At 28.6% G+C, this 25,902-nt stretch overlaps 1 protein-coding gene across 10 annotated transcripts in view; it reads right to left on the bottom strand.

The window, feature by feature from the left end:
- Positions 1-11,217: 11,217 nt before the first annotated feature.
- LOC130675857 (serine/threonine-protein kinase tricornered) overlaps positions 11,218-25,902 on the bottom strand; it is an 80,283-nt gene continuing 65,598 nt past the window's right edge. For 8 of the 10 annotated variants that reach the window (XM_057481763.1, XM_057481740.1, XM_057481772.1 and 5 more), the window contains 9 exons: positions 25,258-25,334; positions 23,518-23,751; positions 20,944-21,151; positions 20,595-20,712; positions 20,381-20,520; positions 20,097-20,297; positions 18,339-18,491; positions 18,047-18,205; positions 11,218-16,196 (listed from right to left, as the gene is read on the bottom strand). In XM_057481763.1, coding sequence (XP_057337746.1) covers positions 16,081-16,196; positions 18,047-18,205; positions 18,339-18,491; positions 20,097-20,297; positions 20,381-20,520; positions 20,595-20,712; positions 20,944-21,151; positions 23,518-23,751; positions 25,258-25,334 — 1,406 coding nt within the window. In that variant the 3' untranslated portion in view covers positions 11,218-16,080. The remainder of the gene's footprint in view (positions 16,197-18,046; positions 18,206-18,338; positions 18,492-20,096; positions 20,298-20,380; positions 20,521-20,594; positions 20,713-20,943; positions 21,152-23,517; positions 23,752-25,257; positions 25,335-25,902) is intronic. The other 2 variants (XR_008991348.1, XR_008991347.1) reach the window with 2 other exon arrangements.

Below are 25,902 nucleotides of genomic sequence, written 5' to 3'. Positions count from 1 at the left end.
CAAGCTTTAATGATTGATATGCATATCAATGTTACTCGGTAACATGTTACGAGTTACGAAGTTGTCTATATTTAAGAAAAAACGTTATTTTTAACATTCGTAATCCTTAAAATGCTCAATTGATAATATCTAAAAAAAGTTTTCTTAAAATATCTTCATAAATACACATTTTATAAAAAAAATGACCATGACCTTTTTTGTGAAGAATTTAATTTCCTACAAAATTGTTCCTTTGATTTTTTCCTTTAATCTGCATATTTCATGAGATATTTTAAAAAAACCGCGATTGTATGAAAAATGAACTTTGATCGTCCTAAGACACGTGTTCTTTTTATTTAAAAAGAAAAAACCAAATTCCTTACGTATTTTTTCACTAAAAAGAAGCTTTTTATAGGGCGCCTGAGAAAATTTAATTTTTAACGACCACCCTAGTATATATATATTTCGTGCGGATTATATACAAATTTAAAAAAAATATCAAGGCAACTTTTAGGATTCAAATAAATAACTTTTTTTGTCAGAAAAAAAAACTGAATACTTAATTTAACAATTAAAAGACGATAAAACGATAGAAAAAATTTTACTGCATCAGATTACACAGTCGAGTTTAAGAACAGAAGTTTTCATTGAGTATAATGATAAGACTTATGAATTGGTCCACAATATATAATAGAAGTATATAATTTAATTCATAAATCCGTATCTTTCCTTAATAAAAATATATAAAACCAATCTCAACCTTCTTCCTATTCCTATAAATTATTTTTATCTCGACACATATATAATTAACAATTATTTATAAACGAGATTTTAAGATTTAATTATTTAATTTATTATATCAGCTTTATCTCAAAAGCTAAAACTATGTACTCAAGCTTTTGGGTTTGCTCATAAGTCTTTCTAACTCCTACTACTGATGTAGTCTACTATTACTACTTCTACTCTACTACTATTTCGAGTAGTTCCGAGTCCACCAAGTGGAAGATTTGGACTGTGTCCAATGGTCGAGGTAGTAAGTACAACTTGTGTCCGTATATTTGGCTTCACAAAGTATAACTCTGTACTTTATCATTTACTTCTCAGCTTCAGAGAGATACCATTCGCCCCCCAATGATAACCCCAACGTCTGACCTTATTATATGACTATATATATATATATATACTCTTATTTTTCATCTCAATAATTCGTCTTGATACTAGTAATTTTTTTTTTTATTACACACACACACATATATATATATATATTAGGGTGGCTCATTTGAAACGACTATTTTTTTTTTTTTGGTCCATTGACGGAATATTGTTCTAGACATAAAAAAAAAATTTTCCACAAAATTTGAGCCCTTAATTTTAATTTTAACAACTCGCTAATTGAATTTGAAATTTTCCCATTCATTTAGCATGTAAAGTGGAGGTTTTTTTTTTTAATTATCTATAGCTCTGCTGCATTTCACGTTTTTTTACTGTCCATAGGCAGAAGTTGTAGGGGAACCTTTATACTTCAAAAGTTCCTACAGTAAAATTTATGTGACAGGAACGGGGTCAGAGTTAAAAAATGTAAAAGTCGATTTTTAGCGATTTTTGCGTATTTTTTGAGTTTTTCGTAGAAAATATTGTAGTTACCGAAAAAAAGTAAATGACAAATTTGTAGGAAATGAAATTCGCTACAAAAAAGGTCCTGTAAGCCAAGGCTGTAAAATCTGTTGTTTCTGAAATAAATTGAATTATACATATGAAAATTCAAGATATCTTTGCAGTATATGATTTGTTAAATTAATAATTTAATTTTCATTTGTTAAATGTTTTTTTTGGACATCATATTATTTTTTCATGAAAATATAACAAAAAAAAATTTATCTATATGGGGCATTCCACGCCAAATTGGACGGTTTCAAAAATTGATTTTTCCGATTTTCTTCAATTTTTGGTATTTTTTACTACCCCTCAAAAGAGGCTTCCCGGTAAATTTTGAGATCATTTTGATTAATGGTTCGAAAAATATCGAATTTAAAAAAAAAAACCGCTCTTTTTATGGTTTTTTGATCATAACTTTCGTAATCTCGATCAAAAACATTTCGTATATTTGTTATGCATTTTTGTCTGTAGAGGCCAACTAAAAACGAAAATTTTGAATAAAATACATTGAAGTTCGACCATTATTACGAAAGTTATGATCAAAAAACCATAAAAAGAGCGGTTTTTTTTTTTAAATTCGATATTTTTCGAACCATTAATCAAAATGATCTCAAAATTTACCGGGAAGCCTCTTTTGAGGGGTAGTAAAAAATACCAAAAATTGAAGAAAATCGGAAAAATCAATTTTTGAAACCGTCCAATTTGGCGTGGAATGCCCCATATAGATAAATTTTTTTTTGTTATATTTTCATGAAAAAATAATATGATGTCCAAAAAAAACATTTAACAAATGAAAATTAAATTATTAATTTAACAAATCATATACTGCAAAGATATCTTGAATTTTCATATGTATAATTCAATTTATTTCAGAAACAACAGATTTTACAGCCTTGGCTTACAGGACCTTTTTTGTAGCGAATTTCATTTCCTACAAATTTGTCATTTACTTTTTTTCGGTAACTACAATATTTTCTACGAAAAACTCAAAAAATACGCAAAAATCGCTAAAAATCGACTTTTACATTTTTTAACTCTGACCCCGTTCCTGTCACATAAATTTTACTGTAGGAACTTTTGAAGTATAAAGGTTCCCCTACAACTTCTGCCTATGGACAGTAAAAAAACGTGAAATGCAGCAGAGCTATAGATAATTAAAAAAAAAAACCTCCACTTTACATGCTAAATGAATGGGAAAATTTCAAATTCAATTAGCGAGTTGTTAAAATTAAAATTAAGGGCTCAAATTTTGTGGAAAATTTTTTTTTTATGTCTAGAACAATATTCCGTCAATGGACCAAAAAAAAAAAAATAGTCGTTTCAAATGAGCCACCCTAATATATATATATATATATATATACATATATATGTTTTTAACGTCATTTTTGATAAGCAGCTGATCAACGGAATTCCATAAAATTTTTTTTTTTAATTAATTATAAATTATTAATGGAATTATTTAAAAATAAAAATACTGGCAAAAAAAAAGATTGCGTTCGCAATTATTGATAACAATAATTACTGCAGATATAATCGAGTTGTTTTACAAAAAAATATGTAAATTTAATGACAAGTTTAAATGAGAGTATTTACCGATTAGTTGATTGTTGGGACGATCAAAGGGATAAACGAGTAACCGCGGACAGTTGGACCCTCGCCTTCCGTTCGTTGATGGAGTAATGTGCGTTTGTTATGTTTCAATTGTTATTTTCAACCCACGCTTTAAGTAAATTATATCAACTTAACTTTCCATTTGGGATCGTCGATCTCCGTTTAACATTTTAATAATCTATAGTAATGATATTAAGAGTTTACTAGATATTAGATCCGGCTTGAGTGTGTGTGTGTGTGTGTGTGTGTATGCGTGTGTGTGTGTGTGTAAAACCTGATGTCTATAATACTGTATTCAAATAATAAGACAATAGCAGAGACTAGTGTGTAGACATTTCAAATTAAAAAAAATTTTGGAATCATAATTTTTTTTTTTTGGAAATGATTAAATGTTTTTTGAATTTTCGATAAATCGCGCGTAGAAATAGAAAATTTTAAGTAAATACTATAGTAGGGGCTAAGAATTAAGGATAAACAAGAAAAAGATAAGAGTGGATCAGATGTATGGGAAGTGAGGGCGGTCAATGTTGGTGCGTAAGTGAGAGGCGGAGTCAGAAACTCGCGGGTCAGAGGGCACAACCAATCACAGCACGTTGATAACCGACATACTGAGAACTTCGCGGTACCGCGACACATGAGTTTTATATTTTCATTCTTACTGACGTTATTTTTATTTAAACTTCCCGGGTTTAAAATAAAACTTTATTCCGGCTCGCATTGACGAATTTTCTTTTGAAGTTATCAATTTGCCAACGATTTTCCATAAGATCTCGACTTTTTCGACTTAAATTTAATTTTTGGAAACTTTTAGAATTTTTTCATCTTAGTTTGAAATTATTCGTCTTTACTTCGAGCACGACAGTCAATGTATTCCATATTAAGTCTTTGATATTTTGAAATTTATATTGAGTACGGAAATAATTACGAGCTCCCTTTCCATATATTCACGCGAAATGATTTTTAAAAATTATAAGCAGCTGATAATAAAATTTTAAAAAATATAATTCCACTGAGTCACAAACTGTCTTATGATTTACATCAACCATACCACGAGATAACATTTCATATTGTAGCGAAATATAAAATATTCCCATAAAAACTATGTCACTATAGCGATTCAATAATTTTATATTTTCACTATGTATTATATATATGAAATTATAATTTAGTGAGTTACTAAAACATTTTATAAATTAAAAACATAATATTTTAAGTTTAATTTTTAATATCTGAATGAATTATTTATTAAAATAATTATGTTTCTAATTAACAGCTGTTTCTATTAAATATAAATTTATTTAAGTATTAAAACTCCGGACCGGAGAATGTGGATTTAAATAAAATCCGCGTCACTCCGAAATCACTCCGATTTTTTTTTAAGCTCCGGAACTCCGAGTGATTATAATTTTCTTGAGAAAAAATTAATTGCAATTCTAATTTAAATTAAAATCAGCATTGAAAATCATACGTAAAACTTTATTTTTAATAAGTTGTAGTTTTCGAGGATTCATTTATTTTTTTTTTTATGTACAGTTGAAAATTTTGTGTTCTTGTGTGTAAAAATAAAATGGTTAAATATTTTGTGTCAATTATTTGACACCATCAAGTGTAATTTTAACTAAAGTTAAATGTGTTATCTGATCTCAGCAAATTAAAAACCTGTATTATTATTTGATACAAGTAGGGTAGAAGTACCGTTTTTGGCCACTTTAGGGCCAGTTTTGGCCACTTAGAAATTTTGAATAAAATAATTTGTAAAATACTCAACAACATAATTAATTTTTTTAAATGTGTTTGAATATATTTTTATTACACTACTGCAATGAAATTTTTTTTTAATACGTTGTTATTATTGAAAATAAAGTATTAAATGTCCAAAAATAGAGCAGTGGCCACAAATGGTACTTCTACCCTATAATGTATTTTTTCTTTGGCAAAAGTCAATCCGATACTAGCATCTTTACTACACGGAAAAAAGAGCAGTTTAAAAATTACAGTTTCTACAGTGAAAACAGGCTTTCGGGGCGAAAATCTTTAAACATTAAAGCTTAAACTGTAATTTTAGAAATTTGTTATAGTAATAAAATTAATACAATTGTAAGCAGTAAATTTTACAGTTTAAATCGACAATATCGAGTTTGAAACTGTAATATTTGTTATTTCTGTAAAATGTACTGATAAAAAATGTAATTTTTACAGTTTCAGGCTCGGAGCGCTTTACTACTATACGAAACTGTAATTTTTCAACTGCACTTTTTTCCGTGTAATGAAGAATTTTTTTAATTTGTTTGTTTTAAATCACTACAAGAGTTGGAATCATGTCAACCAGGGAGCACCGTTTTTTATGTAGCCCCCACTTCACCGGCCTGTCATGCGACGATTTTTTAAAAAAAAATTTTTTTTTATATTCTTTAAATATCAATAAAAATCATATAAAAAAATGTATAGTAAAAATGTTTTTCATTTTTTTTTTATCCTAGTTTGAAAAATGGTTAAAATTTAGGTTTCTAGACCAGAATATCCCCTTAAATTAACACAAAAAATTGAGTGGACTGTTTGGGACACGGATTTGTGTTAAATTTAACCCAAATTTTTCAACAGTGTAGATAAATGAACGATTTATTAATTATGGCACTTGATTGATTTTGGGGATTCAATAAGAAATTTAAAAACAAAATGAAACGCATTTTTGAAATGAATTTGTCAGTTTCAAAAAGGATTGGAGATTACATTAGTGGAATGGAAAGGAAAAAAAGTAAGAGGAACATTAATTTTATTCTTGAGAAGACGATTTATTACCGGGGATCAATCCAATCCCATTTACGCTCGGACACGGGGCAGTTTTAGAAATTTCAAGTGTCGCATAATCCACACATTTGTACACGTCGTAAAATATTGAATTATACAAGGCGGTATTATCATGTTACATCTCCAATGTTTTGTTAAAAAAAAAATTTCTTTTTATTGATAAAATCTACGGAAAAAAAAATTGATTTGATAAATTGATCAAATTTGAATACAAAATTATTTATTATTTTTTAGGGGGAATTTAATTATTGGAAAAACTAGAAATTTTTAATTGTTCGATTTTAATATTGAAAAAATTTTTTTTTTCATGGTAAAAAAAAGTGGAAGCATGTTTTTTTCTAATTGAGAAAAATCGAACGAGTGGCGCCATCCGGACCTAATAATTTAAATTTTCATTGTATATAAAACATGTCGGTAACTTATTGGTATTCGAAAAGACAATACCCGGGATGATCATTTGTGTGACAATGTCCTCCTTGATAATCGAGTTGACGGTAAGTTGGCGACAACTTTTAAGAATAATCCTTGATAGCCACTTTAATCGTAAGCTAATTTCAAGCTACAGCCGTATTTTGAAAGGCAACTTAAAGGAAAGTATTATCCAGCCAAGCTTACCAGAAACTTGTCGTTTTAGCCGAAAATGTTTCACTGCAGAACTTGCTGAGCAAGGTGTGTTCCCTGATAGCACGAGTTGCTCGTCAAAAAGTTGGTATTCATTAGTTTGCGACCAACTTGACGGCAAGTTGTTGTCACTCTAGATTTTGCAACTTTTGGCTACAAGTTACCGCCACGGAAGAGCCGCAATTCGAAAGCAGGTTTCTGAGAAAATTGAAGGCAACTTTCTGTCAACTTATGGATTGCCAACTTTTGCCACCAACTTTCTCAGATAGTTTCTATCAACTTTGGAAGTAGCAACTTTTGCGAAAAACTTCTTGTTCAACTTGCGGAGGTAAATTTTTGCCAACTTTCTGAAAAGGTTGGCGGCATTTTGTAGTCGATAGTTACAAAAGTGTAAAGTTGTCGTCAACTTCGCAACAAATTGACAGCAAGTTTCTGAACAGAAAATTTGGCTATCAGGACTGGCAGCTACTCTACCTCCAAATTAACGAAAATTCATGAGCCAAATTAGATGTCAAGTTGACTGCAAAAACTTGAATGTCCAAAAAGCTAACGCTAACTTGTTATCAACTTGAAAGCGACTTTCTGTGATTTTGACAGCGAATGGACAGCGAAATTGACTTCCTCCAAGTGGCTTAGCATCTTATCCAAAAAATATTTAAATGCCAATTCGCAACAAACTTATTCTTGATATCAGAAATACTTTTTTGAAAAAAAGAAAAAAAAATTATCATAGCAAATAGAACACTGGCTTACCCATGCAAAAAAATTATTTATTTATTGACTCAAGAAAGCTATTTTTTTTCTAAAGAAATTTTTTCTCAGTGTAAGGTAACAGACTCAGTAAGGTAAGGGTGGGTATTACCGCGGGCGTGAGTATTACCGTGGATTTTTTTCATCCTATTATAAATGAATGAAACATAATTTTTTGTAATTTAAAAAAAATCCAGCAATAAATTTAATATTTCAAGAATTTAATTAACAAACAATCCGGTATAAAATGTAACTACTATAGCTTGTTATAAATTATTGAAAGCCGATTGACCGTTTTGAGAGAAAATATCATCAATTTCTTGCAGTTAGTATGCAACTGTAGGTTCGAATAAAATGTGTTTTTTTATGAATTAATGCTTTAATACTTATATTTGTTGCATTCCAGAGCAAGATTATACTTTTTTATAGTCGAAAATTCAACAAACATTGAATTTTAATCAATTGTCACTTTTAATTTATTGTCGCGGTAATTGTCACCAACTTCTGAAACGTGTCAGTATTACCGTGGTTTCACTTAATTCCACGGTAATAGAAACATGTAGTATCTTAGGTGAATGCGACAATCCCTAGCAGATCCGAATTACGATAAATTACGATAATTAACATAATTTACGGTAATTACCGTAATATACCGTAATTTATGGTATCCGACAGAATTACCGTAACTTGCGGTAAAATGCGGTAATCTACCGTAAATTACGGTACCCAGCCGAATTACCGTAACTTACAATAAAATACCGTATTTTGCCGTAGTTTACCGTAAATTACGTTAATTCTTCTGGATACCGCAAATTACGATAATTACCATAATTTACGGTAATTACCGTAATATGCCGTAATTTACGGTATCCGACAGAATTACTGTAACTTACGGTAAAATACCGTATTTTGTCGTAGTTTACCGTAAATTACGGTAAAATACCGTATTTTGTCGTAGTTTACCGTAAATTACGGTAATTCTTCTGGATACCGCAAATTACGATAATTACCATAATTTACGGTAATTACCGTAATATGCCGTAATTTACGGTATCCGACAGAATTACTGTAACTTACGGTAAAATACCGTATTTTGTCGTAGTTTACCGTAAATTACGGTAATTCTTCTGGATACTGCAAATTACGATAATTACCATAATTTACGGTAATTACCGTAATATGCCGTAATTTACGGTATCCGACAGAATTACCGTAACTTACGGTAAAATTCCGTATTTTGCCGTAGTTTACCGTAAATTACGGTAATTCTTCTGGATACCGCAAATTACGATATATTACCATAATTTACGGTAATTACCGTAATATGCCGTAATTTACGGTATCCGACAGAATTACTGTAACTTACGGTAAAATACCGTATTTTGTCGTAGTTTACCGTAAATTACGGTAATTCTTCTGGATACCGCAAATTACGATATATTACCATAATTTACGGTAATTACCGTAATATGCCGTAATTTACGGTATCCGACAGAATTACCGTAACTTGCGGTAAAATACCGTATTTTGTCGTAGTTTACCGTAAATTGCGGTAATTCTTCTAGATACGGCAAAGTACGGTAAATTACGGTAATTACCATAAATCGCGGTAATTCAGATTTGCTAGGAATTGCCGCGGTTGAAATATCATTATTCATTACCTCAAAATTAATATAACTTATTGTTTATCGTGCACACTCGTTGTAATTATGCTTGACCCCCTGTCTGGTTAAGAATTTATAGTCTAAGGGACCAGGCAGTAATGACTAGGAGTATATCCCTTGTATTAATCATTCAGAATTGCAAAACTCAAACAACCTACCCGATCACTCATGTAATTGTATATCTATATTAACTAAATTTTATTAAATAAATCTATACAAATACATGGAGTGATCGGGTATTAGTTCCCTGGTCGGGTACTAGGTCTTTTACCTTACTCGTCTAAAAATAAAATAAAATCTTAACTAAATAGAGTAATTTACTATGTAATCATTAGCCCAACAGAGTCCAAATAATTCTTTATAAAAAAATTATAATTAAATGCTACACTAATCTAAAATAAAAAAACAATTTATTAACGACATAATTACAATAGTATATTTGTTTTTTTTTTTCATGTGAAAAGCAATATTTTTTTTTATTTATTCATTTTTTACACATATCATCATTCCTTTCTTTCTTTAATCTCCGTGAACCCATCAATAATAATAATTAATAATTAATAATAATAATAATAATAATCATAACTATATCAATAATAATTATTACTTCGATTAATCACAATAATTAATGAATTAATCAATAAAATATTACTGCGAATAAAATAACCAGTCATTCATTTACCCTCCGCGGAAATTTTATCTCTTCACAATTACGTAGACACACATTTATATTTTATTCATTTATTTTTATATATATAATATATATATTTATAATAATAATCCATCAGATTTATTTGTTCACGATATTGTGTTACGATATCTTCATTACCTGTTCCTATTTTTATTCCGTAAACTCACAGCTTAAAATTATTTTTTAACACTTATTAATTTGTTTAATCAATTAATTACTCTTTACATTAATTATTATTATCAATTAATATATTTATTTATTTATTTATATTTCATCTAACAAAATATCGCAACTGTATCATCTCGACGATAGACAAAAATAATAGTCTACTTAAAAATATATTCTTAAAAATAATAAATCAATTAATTTTATTAATGATAATTAATTAATCGTTTTTTTTTAAATTAATTAATTAAATTAAATCACTGTACAAAAAATTTAATAAAAGAGACTGACATTTATTTGTCTGCTTTCACGTCTTAATTAACGCAACTAATTAATTAATTAATGTTAATTAATTAATTAATCAAAAATTTTTCCCCACAGTCCCAATTTATTTATACATATATATTAACACACATTAAATATATTAATTACTAATCGAAAGTTTTATATCCATGATTTTATTTTTAATTAATCGCCTAAAATTTTTCTAAGCAAAAAAAAATTAAAATAAAAAAAAAACGGACGGCTACGAGTATGCGCCCATGAAAAAAATATATAAATATATATAAAATGTATATAAGAGATGGATTTTTGATAGTTAATATATAGCCGAATTTCATATATATTTTAGAGTATATAAAAAAATGTATGAAAATATACAAAAAAAATATATATGTGTATACTATATTTTTTATATATATTTTCATACATGTATTTTTTATATATTCTAAAATTCTGATATATGTACGAAATTCGGCTATAAGTTAGCAATTAAAAATACATATTTTATATATATTTTTTATATATTTTAGTCATGGGAAACGACGTCCCCGTAAAATTCATTACGTTTCTTTTATTTAATTAAATAATTAATTAAAATTTATTTACGTTACTAAAATAAATTTAACGTCGATCGATTAATACTTTAACGATATTTCAATAAGAGAAATGTCTTATACGTCATCGATTCGATAGTATATATCACATATTCCAAGGATAACACCTCGAATGCACTCATTACTATTATTATTATTTATCATTTTATTTATTTATTTAAATTAATAATAATAATCATTTATTATTTTGTCTCAATCAGATTTTGTTCTTTACGGTTTTATACATAACGTTTATTAATATTTAGTTTTATTAATTATGCTGTTAATTAGCTTCTTCCAATTCTGCTTATGATACGATACGATTGGGGTTATTGAGTATATTAATGACAGGCGTCTAGGGGCGGGGGAAAAAACGATATTTGTAATTATTATTAAGTTTTTTTTTTTTTTTATTCAATGGATATTTTTTATTGGGTGACTTAATTATTTATTGTTGTGTCACTCGTGCCGCAATTAATTTTTATTCGGCGAGTATATTTATGCAGATAATTGTTCACTTCGAACGACACTTAGTTTTTTTGAAAAAAAAAAATCGGATAGTAAATATAGAGAATTTTTTTTTTTCGGGTGAAAAACAAATTAATTTATGTAAAAATAAATTGCGTTATTTACTAAGTGTGCGAATCAGGTTCGAATCGAATAGTGATATTTGATTCGAATTTGGAATCGAATTTCTGAAATATTCGATAATTTTTAAATTATTCGTAAGTTTTCGGATTATTTGACACTTCAAAAAAATTTGACACTTTGAATAATTTGATACCTTTTGAATAATTAGAATTTTTTTGTAGTATTCGAATCTTTTCAAATTATTCGAGGTGTTCAATAATTCAAAACTTCTCGTATAATTCGTAAGTTTTCAGATAATTTGACACTTCGAATAATTTGACAGTTTTCGAATAATTAGAATTTTCTCATAGTATTCAAATCTTTTAAAATTATTCGAGAGTTTTCAATAATTGAAAACTTCTCGTATAATTCGTAAGTTTTCAGATAATTTGACACTTCGAATAATTTGACACTTTTTAAATAATTCGAATTTTCTCGTAGTATTTGAATCTTTTCAAATTATTCGTGAGTTTTCAATGATTCAAAACTTCTTGTATAATTCGAAAGTTTTCAGATAATTTGACCCTTCGAATAATTCGAATCTTTTCAAATTATTCGAGTTTTTAATAATTCAAAACTTCTCGTATAATTCGTAAGTTTTCAGATAATTTGACACTTCGAATAATTTGACACTTCGAATAATTCGAACCTTCTCGTAATATTCGAATCTTTTTTAATAATTCATAAGTTTTTGAATAATTTGACATTTCGAATCATACGAATCTTTTCGAATAATTTGAATCTTCTCGTCATATTTGAATTATTTATAAGTTTTCGAATAATTCGAGAAACTTTTACAATTTTAAGTCGTTCTAAAGAAAATTTTGGAATTATTCCCAGAGAATTTACGAATAATTCGAAGTTTCAAACATTTGAAAAATTTTGAATTATTCGATTCGATTCGATACAAATAATTCGTATATTCAAACTATTCGCACACCCCCAAAATTTATCTAACAAAATACTCATAATAATTTAAGTTTTCCCATTTCCATAAAAATATCAACTGATACAAATCCGTCATAAAAAAAAAATGAAATTGATAAATTTTGAATTTTTTTTTCCCCAAAAAAACTACGTGTCTATCATAAAAAATTTAACGAAATAAAAAGAAAATTTTACATGAAATAAAATATTCTAAAAATTTGAAATCATAAAATTTCAGACATTAAATTCCACTGAATTAAAAAAAAAATCCTTTACTGCACTGCAATTTATTTATGAAAATTTACGCGGCAAAGGCATCTCGTGACTATTGTGGTTAATTTATTTATTTACTTTTTTTTTATCTAGATTTATTCTCTGAATAGATAAATAAATTGCGATGAAATAATTTATTCTCTCTTTATCATCTTACTATTTTTATTTAATCTAATAATTATTTTAAATCTATAATCAGTACATGGACGTTAAAACGATTATTTTATTTATTATTAGTTTTATTTTGTAATACGATAGCGGGATACTAACAAAATTTTTTTTTTACCCTACAATCTACGCTGTCGTATGCATTTTTATTTATAATTATTATTATTTTTAATGCAGAAAATAGTTTATTTTATAACTTTATTTACTTTAACTGCAGAACTTTACTCTGTTTGAAATTCAACTTTTTTTTTTTTTGTTATATAATTATTATTTATTAATCTAGTCAGTTGTTTACTCATTACGAAACTATATTCTGAAAAATTTTACGCGATACGAATATTTATATTTTGTATTTTATTGATATTTTAAGTAAATGCTGGCAAAATTGTATGAAACTAATTTTTATATTTTTATTTGAATATATATATTTTTTTTCATTTATTTATTTATTTATTAGTATATATTTATTTGCAATTTTATTTTAAATTTGTGTTGCCATTCCCCCACCCACGTACGGAAAAAATTTATTTTACTTTTTTTTTTTAAATATATGACTACGTAATATAATAAGTCATATATATTACTATTTATGTCATAAATTTTCATAAAAATAAATTCAAAAAAAGTTCGATAAGTAGAATTCTAAATTTGAGACAGATTAGAATTTTTTTTGAACTTTTGTAATTTTTATAGTAATAAAAAAACGTTTATCTAGGACTTTATATATATATTTGTATGTGAAGTCATAAGGGCGTATAATTTTTTTTTATAACCAATTTTTTTGAAAACTTATTTCGAAGCTAAAAATTAAAAGAAAAATTTGGCTTTCGTCATCAAGTTTAAAACCACAAGTGTATAAATTTTTTTTTGCTATTCATATTGTAGACTTATTCTACAAAACGAGTGGCAATGAAAATAAAATTATGCCCCATTTTTCTTAATCTTAACCTCGTTCAGAAAAAATTCCCATTAAAAGCCAATAGCTTCATAAGAATCAAAACCCGTTAATAAAAAATTCAAAATTTGAGGTTTTTTAATTATCTTGAAGTTAGCAGGCAACTAAAAGTTTTTGGAGTTTTTTTTTGAACAATTAAATTTGAAGAAAAAAAAACTAAAAATATACACATGTAGAAAATTAAAAAAACTATAAGTGCAATTTTTTTAAATATTTTTTTTTTCATAATTTATCGTTTTGAAAAAAATCCAAAAATTATTAGACGTCGGTTAACTTCAGGATCATGTACTTTAACTTTTTCGGAGCCAGGGTAAAATGTATTAAAACAAGTTCTTTTTTTTTTTTTAAATTTGCTCATATAAAATCCTAGATACTTTTTTTTTTTCTATCAAAATTACAAAAGTTTTACTCAAAGTTAAAATCTGTCTCAAGTTTAAAAATTTCACTGCGAACTTTTTAGTAATTTTTTTTTTGCGAAGTTTAGAATTTTTGAAAAAACTTTTTTTTTGTAATTAAAAGTAACAGAAATTTTTAAAAAATATTTATACTTTTAATAGATTGATTTTTATAAGAAGAAAAAGAAAATTATAATGACCATAAATAAATAAATAAAAATATTTTTTTTCCGCATCGTGACTATTAATTATTTAAATTTTTCAAACTTGGCATATAACGAGGCACGTTAAAACGCTCGCGAGGCAGAATTGGAAATTTTGAGCGTTAAAAAAAAATATAAAATAATAAAATCACAATAATTATATTCTATTTCAATTATTAATTTTCCCAATATCATTTAAATAAATTAAATAACTTGTAATTAATTTAATCGTGTAATTAAAGTCACTGTACAAAAAAAATAATAATCATCTAATACAATACAGTAAAATATCGTTACGTAAATGGCAAACTAATAAATCTAAAATAAAAAAAAAAATGTATATAAATAGTGAGGTTTAATAAATAAAAATTAAAAAATGATATAAAAATTATCTAGCGTCAGCCAATTATCACATGATATTTAAATTCCGTTAGAAAAAAATTTTACTAGTAACAAAAAATGATAAAAAAAAATTGATTATGAGTAGCAGACGTCAAATTTAAAATTATAAATAGGGACAAGACTTTCGCCTTAATGTTGAAATGAATGGTTCAAATATTTAATATTCCGGCGAAAATATTCGTCTTAGAAAAAAATTTTTTAAACAAAAGTTGTAGGAAATTTAATTTTCTAAAAAAATGTCTATTATGATTTTCTTATACGACCAATATTTTCACCGTAATTCTAAAATTAAGATTCATAATGAATGATTCAAATTTTTGTTAATTATGAAAATCTTAATTTTGAAATTACGGCTTCGGTATTAATCCTAAGGAAAAATTATAAGAGGCATTTTCTTTAGAAAATTGAATTTTGAACAACTTTTACTCGAAAAATTTTTCTATACAACCAATATTTTCACTGTAATTCCGAAATTAAAATTCATAATGAATGATTCAAATTTTTGTTAATTATGAAAATCTTAATTTTGAAATTACGGCTTCCTTATTAATCCTAAGGAAAAATTATAAGAGACACTTTTTTTAGAAAATTAAATTTTGAACAACTTTTACTTGAAAAACTTTTCTTTACGACCAATATTTTCGCCGTAATATCAAAAGTTTGACATCATCAATTATTAATCGTTACATTTTTAAATTAAGGAAAAAATCCTGGCCTTAATTATAAATAAATAGAGTAAATAATTAATAAAATAAAATTTTTAAAAAATGCGCATTTAAAAAATTTTCAAATTAATGAGTGCATTTTTTTAAAATATTTTTTTTTTAATTATTTACTCTACTTATTTATTATTTTATAATTGTCTGATGTCTGCTTCATTTACACTCATAAAAAAATTGAATAATTAATTATTAATTAAAATAGAATATTATCGAGTGAAAATAGAATACAATGATTTAATTGTCGTAGGTTAATTTAAAGATCGAGTAACACATACTCATTTAGTAGTAGAGAGTTGGGAAGAGAGCTGTAATCGTATCGTCTAAAATCAGCATTCCAGGCCTAAAATTTTGTTAATCTTGAAGATTAATTATTTATAGTAATAATTTAAATATATTGTAATTGTAAGCAACTTTAAACACACTTATTATTTATTATTGATGATAAAAATAAAATCAAGAACCGTCTTGCAACGATTGATTTGTTGATGAGGCTGTAGACAGTGTCGGTGGTTGCTGATGAACTTGGGCCGGATTTAATGGGTCTGATTGCTGATTTATTATCATTGAAGCAGAATTGTAGGATTGCTATTTCTTCGTTGGCGTGCCACGTTGTGTGAGGCCTTCGAAACGTTTGAATGTGTAATTTATGAAGACCCAGTCTTTGTATATCACCTCTCCGTCCTGGGGCAGTGGTGCTGAAGCTGAAATTTATTTTTAAATAATTATTTGCTTGCTTGATACTTTTATTAAATGCGGTTTATATCAAAAGAATCCATGTGGGATTGCATGGGAACCCATAGGAATCCATATGGATTTATATGTAAGAATCCATAGGAATTGTTATGGGAGTGTATGAATTTATATAAGAATTCATGTAAGAAATCATGGATATCTAGATTTCCATATGGGAAATTCACATAAGAAATTGTGGGATTCCCATGTAGAAACTTCATATGGGAAACTGGGTACCGGGACTCCCATATAGGAACGATATAAGAACTAGGGTATACTCTGTCAAAAGAATCTATGATGGATTGTATGGGAACCCATAGGATTTCATATGGGGAGGCATAGATTTATGTAAGAGTTCATAGGGATTGATATAGGAGTGCATGGATTTATATAAGAATTCATGTAGGAAACCATGGGTATCTGGATTCTCATATGGGAAATTCAAATAGAAAATTGTGGGATTCCCATGTAGGAACTTCATATAGAAAACTGTAGGTACCGGGATTCCCATATAGGAACTTGACATAGGAACTAGAATATATGGATTTCTTTGTGAGAAATTTATATAGGAATCTGGGTTTCTACATAAGTAATTTCTATAGAATCCGGAGTACCTGGATTTTCATGTAGGAAACCCACATAGGAAGCTGTGGGTATCTAGATTCCCATATAGGAACTTGACATAGGGACTAGGATACATGGATTTCTTTGTAGAAAATTCATATAGGAATCTGGGTTTTTTGTATAAGTAATTTCTATAGAATCTGAGGCATCTGGATTTCTATGTCTATGATCTATTGATACGCGCATATGAATAAAAGAACAGATTAATATTCTATCGGCAGGATATTTTTTTTTCATCAATTTGTTTGTATCAATAACGTGACGCTTTTTGTTAATTTTCCTAATTCCTAATCTATACAAGATTCCCATATGGATTTTGACATGATGCAGATTCCATGGGAACTCATCGTAAAAATCCACATGGGAATCCATGTGCGAATCTAGATTCTAACTTTCCTATGAATTTTAAATGGGAAAAATTCAAAATCAGATGTCAAGTACTCAGAATTAAAATTAACAGCTGAAACCTGCAGGGAATTTTTTGTTCAATTTCTACACAGTATTTTTAAGTGGGTGTGAAAAAAAAGTCGTTCCAAACGGACCACCTTAATATCTATATATCTATTAGACTGTGCCAAATAAAATCGATATTTTTTTCCGATTCCATACCAAAATTACTTTGCATGTAACAAAAAAAAATTGGGTACCAAGTTGGAGCCCTTCCGATTCAATAAAAAAACGCGCCCTCGCTTAAAAAAGATTTCCCGTTTAAATAACATGGGAAAAATTTTCTTTTAACTTTGAAATTTTATAACTCGATAACGAATCAATTGATTGAAACGACCGTCCAACCGTTTTTGAGCCCGAAGAATTCAAAAATTTACAGCGGGAAGTTTTGGGGTTTTTCTTATTTTTTTTTTAATCTGATGAAATTTTACTACGGCTGGCAGTTCCAGGTCATTAAATATTTTTGAAAAGTGGGGGTCGCTATCTAAGAATGACCGTAAATTTTTTTAATTAAAATTAATAATTTACGATTAGAAAAATTTAATTAAATAAAATAATGAATTTAACACTCGGTCTTCATTGAAAGAAATGAATAATCGAAGTTTATTTCTTTGCCGATATAAATTTACGTAGTAATTGAACCCCCACTGGGACAAAATTGTCTGTTTATTAGATAACAGAGAATTGAATATAATAAACGACAATAAATTAGATATATTAAGTGTATAAATAAATAAAAATGACTTACGTATTTCAAGTTTAACGTCGGGGAAATCATCGAAATTAGATGTGTCATCTATTGATTGAACTTCAACTGGTATCGCAGCAGGTCGTTCCCGTATGTGCTCCCAATCAACACCACGGAAGAATGGAGCTAATTTCAGTTCTTCAATACCTCTTTGAGATCCTTAATGATAAAAATAAAGAAAAGTTAATTGGAGTTATGTAAATTGGTATACTTTCATCAGTTTAATTAAAAGTATACAAACATCTATATGTAAATTAAGGTGATTTGTTTAGCAAAGTTTTATTAAATTTACCTAATCTTCTGTCAGCTTCGCAACAGAATTTAATAATAGTATCTTTGGCCTCTTCGCTAATCGGCACTTCCGGTGGAAATATTAATGTTTCACGCCAATTCATAACTTTTCTATATGTTTCTTGTGGATTTTCACTGCAGAATGGAGGATAACCTGAGCAAATAAATTTATTTATTTATATTTTATTTTATTAAAATGAATTTTTCGAATATTTACTAGAGATAAAATTTAAAATTCAATTATTTTTAAAAGTTTTTATGGAAATTAACAATTCAGACATTTATATTAATTATTAATTACCAAATTAACATATTTTTAAACTAAAAAACTTGTACATATTTAAGGTACTGTCGGTTTTAGAATCAGGGGCTGTTCGGAAAATACGTTCGCACTTATGGGGGAGGGGGTGTCGCTTAAAGTGACAAGGGGGTTCGAGTGGTCTAATGAAACATGACGTTCGCAGCTCATCTAGTAATTTTTCAAATTTTTCCCGCGGTTATTTTAAAAATTTTATTTTTTTGTTACAATATAAAGTCATTCGTTTCATATTTTTATAATTTGTGACGCAATATTGATAGGGGGATCGCAGAAAATGTGACGAAAAAGGGGAAAATTTTGCGTGACGTATTTTATGAACGGACCCTTAGTGTTCATATGAGAATTTGATAAAATTTGAGATATTAGTGTAAGCTACTCTTTCCTTAATGCTGAGCAAAGGCCGAGAAAAAGTCCTCGTTAGGCAGCTTGAGGCCCGTAGCCTCACGGAAAGATTGGAACCCGACTAATTATTGTTCTGCACCCGACTCAGTACGGTGCTGGAAAAAAATGCTCGATTGTGGTGCAGCACCACTTAGTCAGGTCCCGCACAGTAATCAGTATCGCGCTGCACCACAATCGAGCATTTTTTTCCAGCACCAGACTGAGTCGGGTGCAGAACAGTAACCAGCCGAGTTCCAATCTTTCTGTGCTCTGATATCAGATGCTACCCCAGCCTGTGACAAAGTTCATCCCTAGACAAGAGTCAAGGAATGTCCGAATGAGACGAATAGAGAAGAGACATTCCGACAAGACCCAACGTGACATCTAGCCATTCTCATCCTTCCCCTCATTATATCATTAATTATTAACCCTCTGTATTATAGATTAGTTGTCGGGTTCAATAATGCTTAATTGTTAAATAAATCTACTAGCAAGTGAAAAATATTTAACTGCCCTTCTTACATTAGTAATTAATGATGAGAAAAAAATTAAATTAAATTTTAAAAGAGCTACAGAGAACCAGTAACGTTTTTATTTCCATGAATTTAACATTGAGCCTCATGATAAATCACAGGTACCATAGAATTTATTGATTCTGCAGCTCTTGAAAAATTTAATTTAATTTTCTTCTCACCATCTTCTACTCATATGTGAAATTTCATTAAATAAACTTTAAGAGGGGTCTGAACTTTTTTCTCTATCACATTTAAGTCAACAAACGGAACTATCTTTGTTGCACTAGAGCAGTAAATGGAAACTTTGTCCACGTTTTTCTCTTAAACATATAAATATTTTTCCCAAATCAAAACGTAGACTGCTAGTTTATAGAGTAATGCATCAAACCTCGTTCTTAGTTTTGCGCTTAGAGGTTTAGTTTGAGAGAAAAGCTGGGACGAAAATTACTATAGACCCTCCTTAGTATGAATTGTAATTCTAAAACCGACAGTACTACCTTCAGTATATATTTTAAATAAAATTTATATAGTATATATTAATTACCTATTAACATTTCATACATAATAACACCAAGTGACCAACAATCACAAGCTGGTCCATACCCAGTCTGAAGGAAGACTTCTGGAGCAATATAATCTGGTGTCCCAACTGTACTGTAGGCCAGTGCTCGTCTATTTCTTTTCCAACTTTCAGCTCGTCTTTTACTATCCATTGCACCGCCACTTCCGCTGCCACATGACGTCACTAATTATAGAAAAATAAATAAATTAATTAATTTAAAATTATACGAAGAAAAAATTTATTAGTAATAAAAAAAAAATATTTACTGAAGTCAGAGGGTTTAGCTTGACTGAGATCTCTATAAAAATCAGTTCTGTGCGACTTTTTAAGTCCCGTACATAGGCCAAAATCCGATAATTTAATATGACCCCGTGCGTCGAGCAACAGGTTGTCTGGTTTAATATCTCTGTGATAAAAATGTATATAATAATTAAAATAAATATTTATATTTAGTACTTAAAATATATATAAATATATTACCTATGTATAAAACCTAATTTGTGAATAGAATCAATAGCTAACGCCGTCTCGGATATATAAAATTGAGTGCACTCCTCTGAAAGTGTATCTTTCTTCATTAGAAGCGTCATCATGTCGCCTGTAACGGAATAAATATAAATAAAAAATAACGGATTTCGCGTTGACTCACTCGCAATTATAAACTTTGTCACGTAAAACTTGTTAAGCCTTTTATTTACATCGCTGTCTTTATTAATAATAAAATTTATTCATTTCTTCAAAGTGTTTCATTTAAATAGATTTTATTATTATGATAAAATAAAAGTGATAATAAATTTGTAAAGTAAGTTAGAGGAAAAAAAATATTTACCTCCAGGTAAAAACTCCATAATTAAATATAAATTAATAGGATCTTGAAAACTGTAATACATTTTAACAACCCATTGATGATCTGCTTCAACGAGTACGTCTCTTTCGGCTCTTACGTGGGCAACTTGTTCTTTTTCGAGCATATCCGCTTTTCTTAATATTTTCATTGCGTAGACATGACCAGTATCTTTTTTTTGTACCAATCTCACCTATTAAATTTAATTATTTTTTTTAGTTTTAATACGTGCTGAGAAAAATAAATTATTCTTGTAATGATTTAAATAATACACCCGGGTCAAAAAAATAACTTGCTTGTGACTTTTCTGGCTTATTTGACTTGCTTTTGATTTAATTAACTTGATTTGGACTGTTATAATTCTTTTGACTTGAATATGATTTTTTTAACTTAGAAATTTAAGTCAATTAAGTTAATTTGACTTCAAATCCAAAGCAAGTCAAAACCAAACGTGCTTTCATATTTTAAGATACGAAAATTCATTCAGTTTTGACTTGTTTTTGACTAAGTCGTCTTACTTAGTAGGGGAGACCGGGGCAAGACGGCCCACCTGGGGCAAGAAGGCCCACCTCAAAAATTATCCAAAATTTTTTTTTTCTTGTTTTCTTTTGATTATCACAAATTTAGATTATTTACTCATTTTTAGCCCGATACGTGAAACTTGGGGCAAAATGAACCACTCGAAAATTCTAAAAGAAAATGTATTTCATAGTATTATAACCTAGTGAAAAAATGACTCGTATTATATCAAAAAAGGTTATTTCGAGTAATATTAAAGTAAATACAGTTGTTAAAGAGAAAAATATAAACATTTGTTTCGCGGGAAATTTTTTTACAATTAATTTTCATTTTTTTTCGGAGGAGGCCATCTTGCCCCAAAAAAAAAAAAAATTTTTTTTCAGGAGCTTCACCAAAATTTTGGTGAATTGAGTTCAAGTTGGAAAAGAGTAAATTGACTTGATGGTTAAAAGCCACAAATAATAATAACCGGCTTAGGTGGGCCGTCTTGCCCCGGTCTCCCCTACCTATTTACGCCAACCAAGTCAAATTAAAGTCTCGTTGTCTTGGATTTGACTTGGAGTCGACTCAAATTTCTAAGTTGAAAAAATCATATTCAAGTCAAAAGAATTATAACAGTCCAAATCAAGTTAATTAAATCAAAAGCAAGGCAAATAAGCCAGAAAAGTCACAAGCAAGTTATTTTTTGACCCGGACAGGGTCTAAGATTGTCCTTAATATTGGGAAATGAATAGTAAGTGAATAGTTTATTTATAAAACCCCATAAGTCGATATTCAATAAAATAAAAATAAATTAGAGGCGTGCGAGTAGAGTTTGAATAAAATAATTATAATTTTGTAATTATTCGAAAAGTTCGAAGTATTCGTAAACTTTTGAATTATTTCAACCGCGCGGAAAAAACAATATAGTAGTGGCAACTCTCTGGAATAGTACTGAGTACTTACTGTAAAAAGAATTCAGACAGTACTGTATACTATCTAGACTATATTCACTACTATCTAAACTATATCCACTACTGTCCGGGATAGTACTCATTGTCAGTACTATCCAGCGAGTAGTGGATACAGTCTAGATGGCATACAAACTGTCTGAATTTTTTTTTTACAGAAAGTACTCAGTACTATCCCAGAGAGTTGCCACTACTGTATTGTTTTTTCCGTGTGATCGAATTATTCATAAATTTCTGCATTGTTCGATTAAATTTCAAAGATTTGACTTTGAAAAAATTATAAAAAATTTATGACCGTAATTTACAAATAATTCAGATTTTTAAAATAATTCGAAAACTGACGAATACTCGGAATTATTCGGTTCGTCACAAATAATTCTTAAATTCTACTTATTCGCACACCCCTAAAATCAATATGTTTATTAATAGTTTACTCTTTATATTTACCCGGGTCAAAAATAAAACTTTATTCAGGCTCGCTTCACCTTATTTTCTTTGAAAGTTATCGATTTGCCGACGATTTTCCATAAGATCTCGACTTGTTCGGCTTAAATTAAATTTTTGCCAACTTTTAGAACTTTTTTCATCTTAATTTGAACTTATTTGTCTTTACTTCGAGCACAACCCTCATTCACCCTAATTTTGACTTGCTGATCCAAGTCGAAAAAAGTTATTCATTCACCCTAATTTTGACTTGACCAATCAAGTCAAAAACAAGCAGTATTTTCAAGTGTAAAATTTGTTTTTCACGTTTCATCTTTTGACTTTTTCGTCTTCTAATTTAAGTCGCATTTCCGTCTTAAATCGTGACTAAGTAAGCCAGTTAAGTCTAAACCAAGGCTTAAACTCAATGTATTTAATATCTCCGTAAAAAAAAGTCGAGTTTGTCTTGTGAAAAACGGCTCCAAATTTCGACTTTGTACACCAAGTCTACATCAAGTTTTATTTTTGACCCAGTTAAACTGAGTTACACCATAAAATTTTTTTTGTCCCTCTTGGAAAGTTCAATAATGAGGATTTATGAATTTTCTCAAATAAGAAATTAAAATGATGATAACAGTTTTAGATAAATTTATAATTAAAAACTGACCTCGCCAAAGGCTCCACGACCGATAACCTTGAGTGGCTCAAAGTCTTCGACACCGAGTCGAGATCGCTTCAAGCGAAGAAACTCGGTTTCTTTTTGCGCATGTTGAAGCCTTTTCTCTTGCTTTTGTTGTTCAGATAAGCCCTCATCTTTCAACGATTCCTCGAGCTTTGCTAGCCTCTGCTTTCGTTCAATATGCTGGGCTATTAAATTGCTGTAGTAGTTCTCTAATGTCACCTGGTAGTCAAACAATTATTATTTTTATTAAGACCACATATATATTTCATACTTGAGTGAATATAAAAAAGCTTTTAGTGTATAATTTTTTGACAGCAAAAACAAGCAGTAGTTTATTGTTATTGTTCTGTATAAATTTTTGAAATAGAATGAGAAATAGCGCGGAAACTTTTGGTAATTAACTTAAATTTCATTTATTAACAATGATAAAACATTTGTCTAGGTAATCAATCTCAAAACTTTCATAACTTTTTAAATTATTAAATTTTTAAATACTAAAATTCACTTAAACTTTCGAGTGTCGGAACATCAACAGACAAACTTTTTTTTAAAGTTTTACAAGTTTATTGCTTAAAGAATTTAATCTTCTTAAAAAGTAAACTCGTGAAAGAAAATACTTGAAAAAATAAGAAGATAATTTTCTAAAAATATTTTATAAATTAATTTTGTCTTAAAAAAAATAATATTCTTGTCTCAAAAATTTTTTTTACGGTACTGTAAGAAATCGGAAGTGAATTAGAAGTAATCACGGATTTTATGTCAATGCGAATTCAATCGGAGTTTCGGAGTTTTTACAAAAAATCATATCGCACACGGAGTAAATAGAGACCCGGGTCGAAATATCTAGCTTCATTGAACCCAAGTAAGCCTCAATCTAGCCCCATTGAGTAAAAAATGCATTTTGAGCCTCACATGATGTTCAAAAAGCCTCAATGAGCCTCAAATGAGCCCGAGTCAAAAAACGAATTCGGATTCAAGTCTCAAAGTTCTCAATCAGGTTTTTGAGGATCAATTTAGAATTTGGAGACTGACAACAGTATAGAAAGTTATCCTAGTTTAGTTCTCAAAGAAGTAGTTACGACCAATTTTACAACTTTGAGAACTAAACTGGAATAACATGATCTGGATAGAGCCTCAAAATACTCAAAACAAAGGAATAATTTTATTCGCATTTGAACCTCAAAAGTCATTCGACGTATTCTCTCCTCTCTTTTCTATCTAAAATTTTTAAAAGTCCGAACTATATTTTTTCATTTGTTAAGAATTTTGAGTTCTTACTTATAATTTGAAATCGATAAATTATCCGCATTTAGACCTCATAGTTCTCATTGAAAATTTCGAGTACTAAAGTAGAGTTACTTTCTGGGCGGCAAATAAAACATCAAAAGAATTGAAGCTTTTGAGGACTAAACTAGAATTTGTTTTTTGACTCGGGATTATTTGAGGCTCAAAATGCTTTTTTAGCTTAATGAGACTTGATTGAGACTTACTTGGGTTCGATGAGAACTGATTGAGTCTAGATATTTCGACCCGGGAGTTTGTCTTTTCAGGAGTGATTTGAATTTTATTTAAATCCGCATTTACTTGGACTTAGAGTTTTAATCTGTTACTTAATTAAATATAGCAAATTAAATTGAGTAATCGAATTTAATAAAATGTACTTTTCCATGTTAATTAATAATAATTATTATAAGATAAAAAGATAATAGATAAAATATAATTAACCTTTGCCTTTGTAGCTTTATCTAATGTGTGACCACTGAAACGTATCGTACTTTCTGTCGCGGCCATCTCCAATACCCCTGCAACAGGTAAATAATACATTGACATTAAACATGAGTAATTTATCTATATATTATTTTAATAATAATTAATTATTTATTTGCGACATAATTTTTTATTTACGCAACAACAAATAAAAATAAAGTTGAGTTAAAAAATAAATACAATAAATAAAAAAAATATAATAATATATTGTCGATAAATGTCAAATGAATGCGGGTCAAAAATGACAAGGACTCTTATGTGGGTAGACAGATGCATAAACTCCCGAGAACGGATATCTGGTATAGGTTTATGGAGCATAATATATATTTATATATATACAACTCTGTCTGTCTGTCTTCTCTGGGCACTGACATTGACATAACGACCTACGTGAATAATTTCGTACTGTAAATTACTTCACATTACATGTACACACACTAACATTTTTTATTTATTGTCTCAGTGCTCATTTTTTATTTTAAAGTACATCCTTTTTTTTAAATTTCACCGCATCACTTTTTCGCGGAAAATTATTATAAAATTGACAGAGTGTAGGCGCAGTCGGACATCCGAGTAAACAATCGCATGATTATTTATTTTTTT

This window comes from Microplitis mediator, chromosome 1 (genome assembly GCF_029852145.1).
Source record: "Microplitis mediator isolate UGA2020A chromosome 1, iyMicMedi2.1, whole genome shotgun sequence".
Taxonomy (NCBI): Eukaryota; Metazoa; Arthropoda; class Insecta; order Hymenoptera; family Braconidae; genus Microplitis; species Microplitis mediator.
Note: the sequence above shows the minus strand (reverse complement) of the source record. Positions and strands in the feature narration are given on the sequence as shown.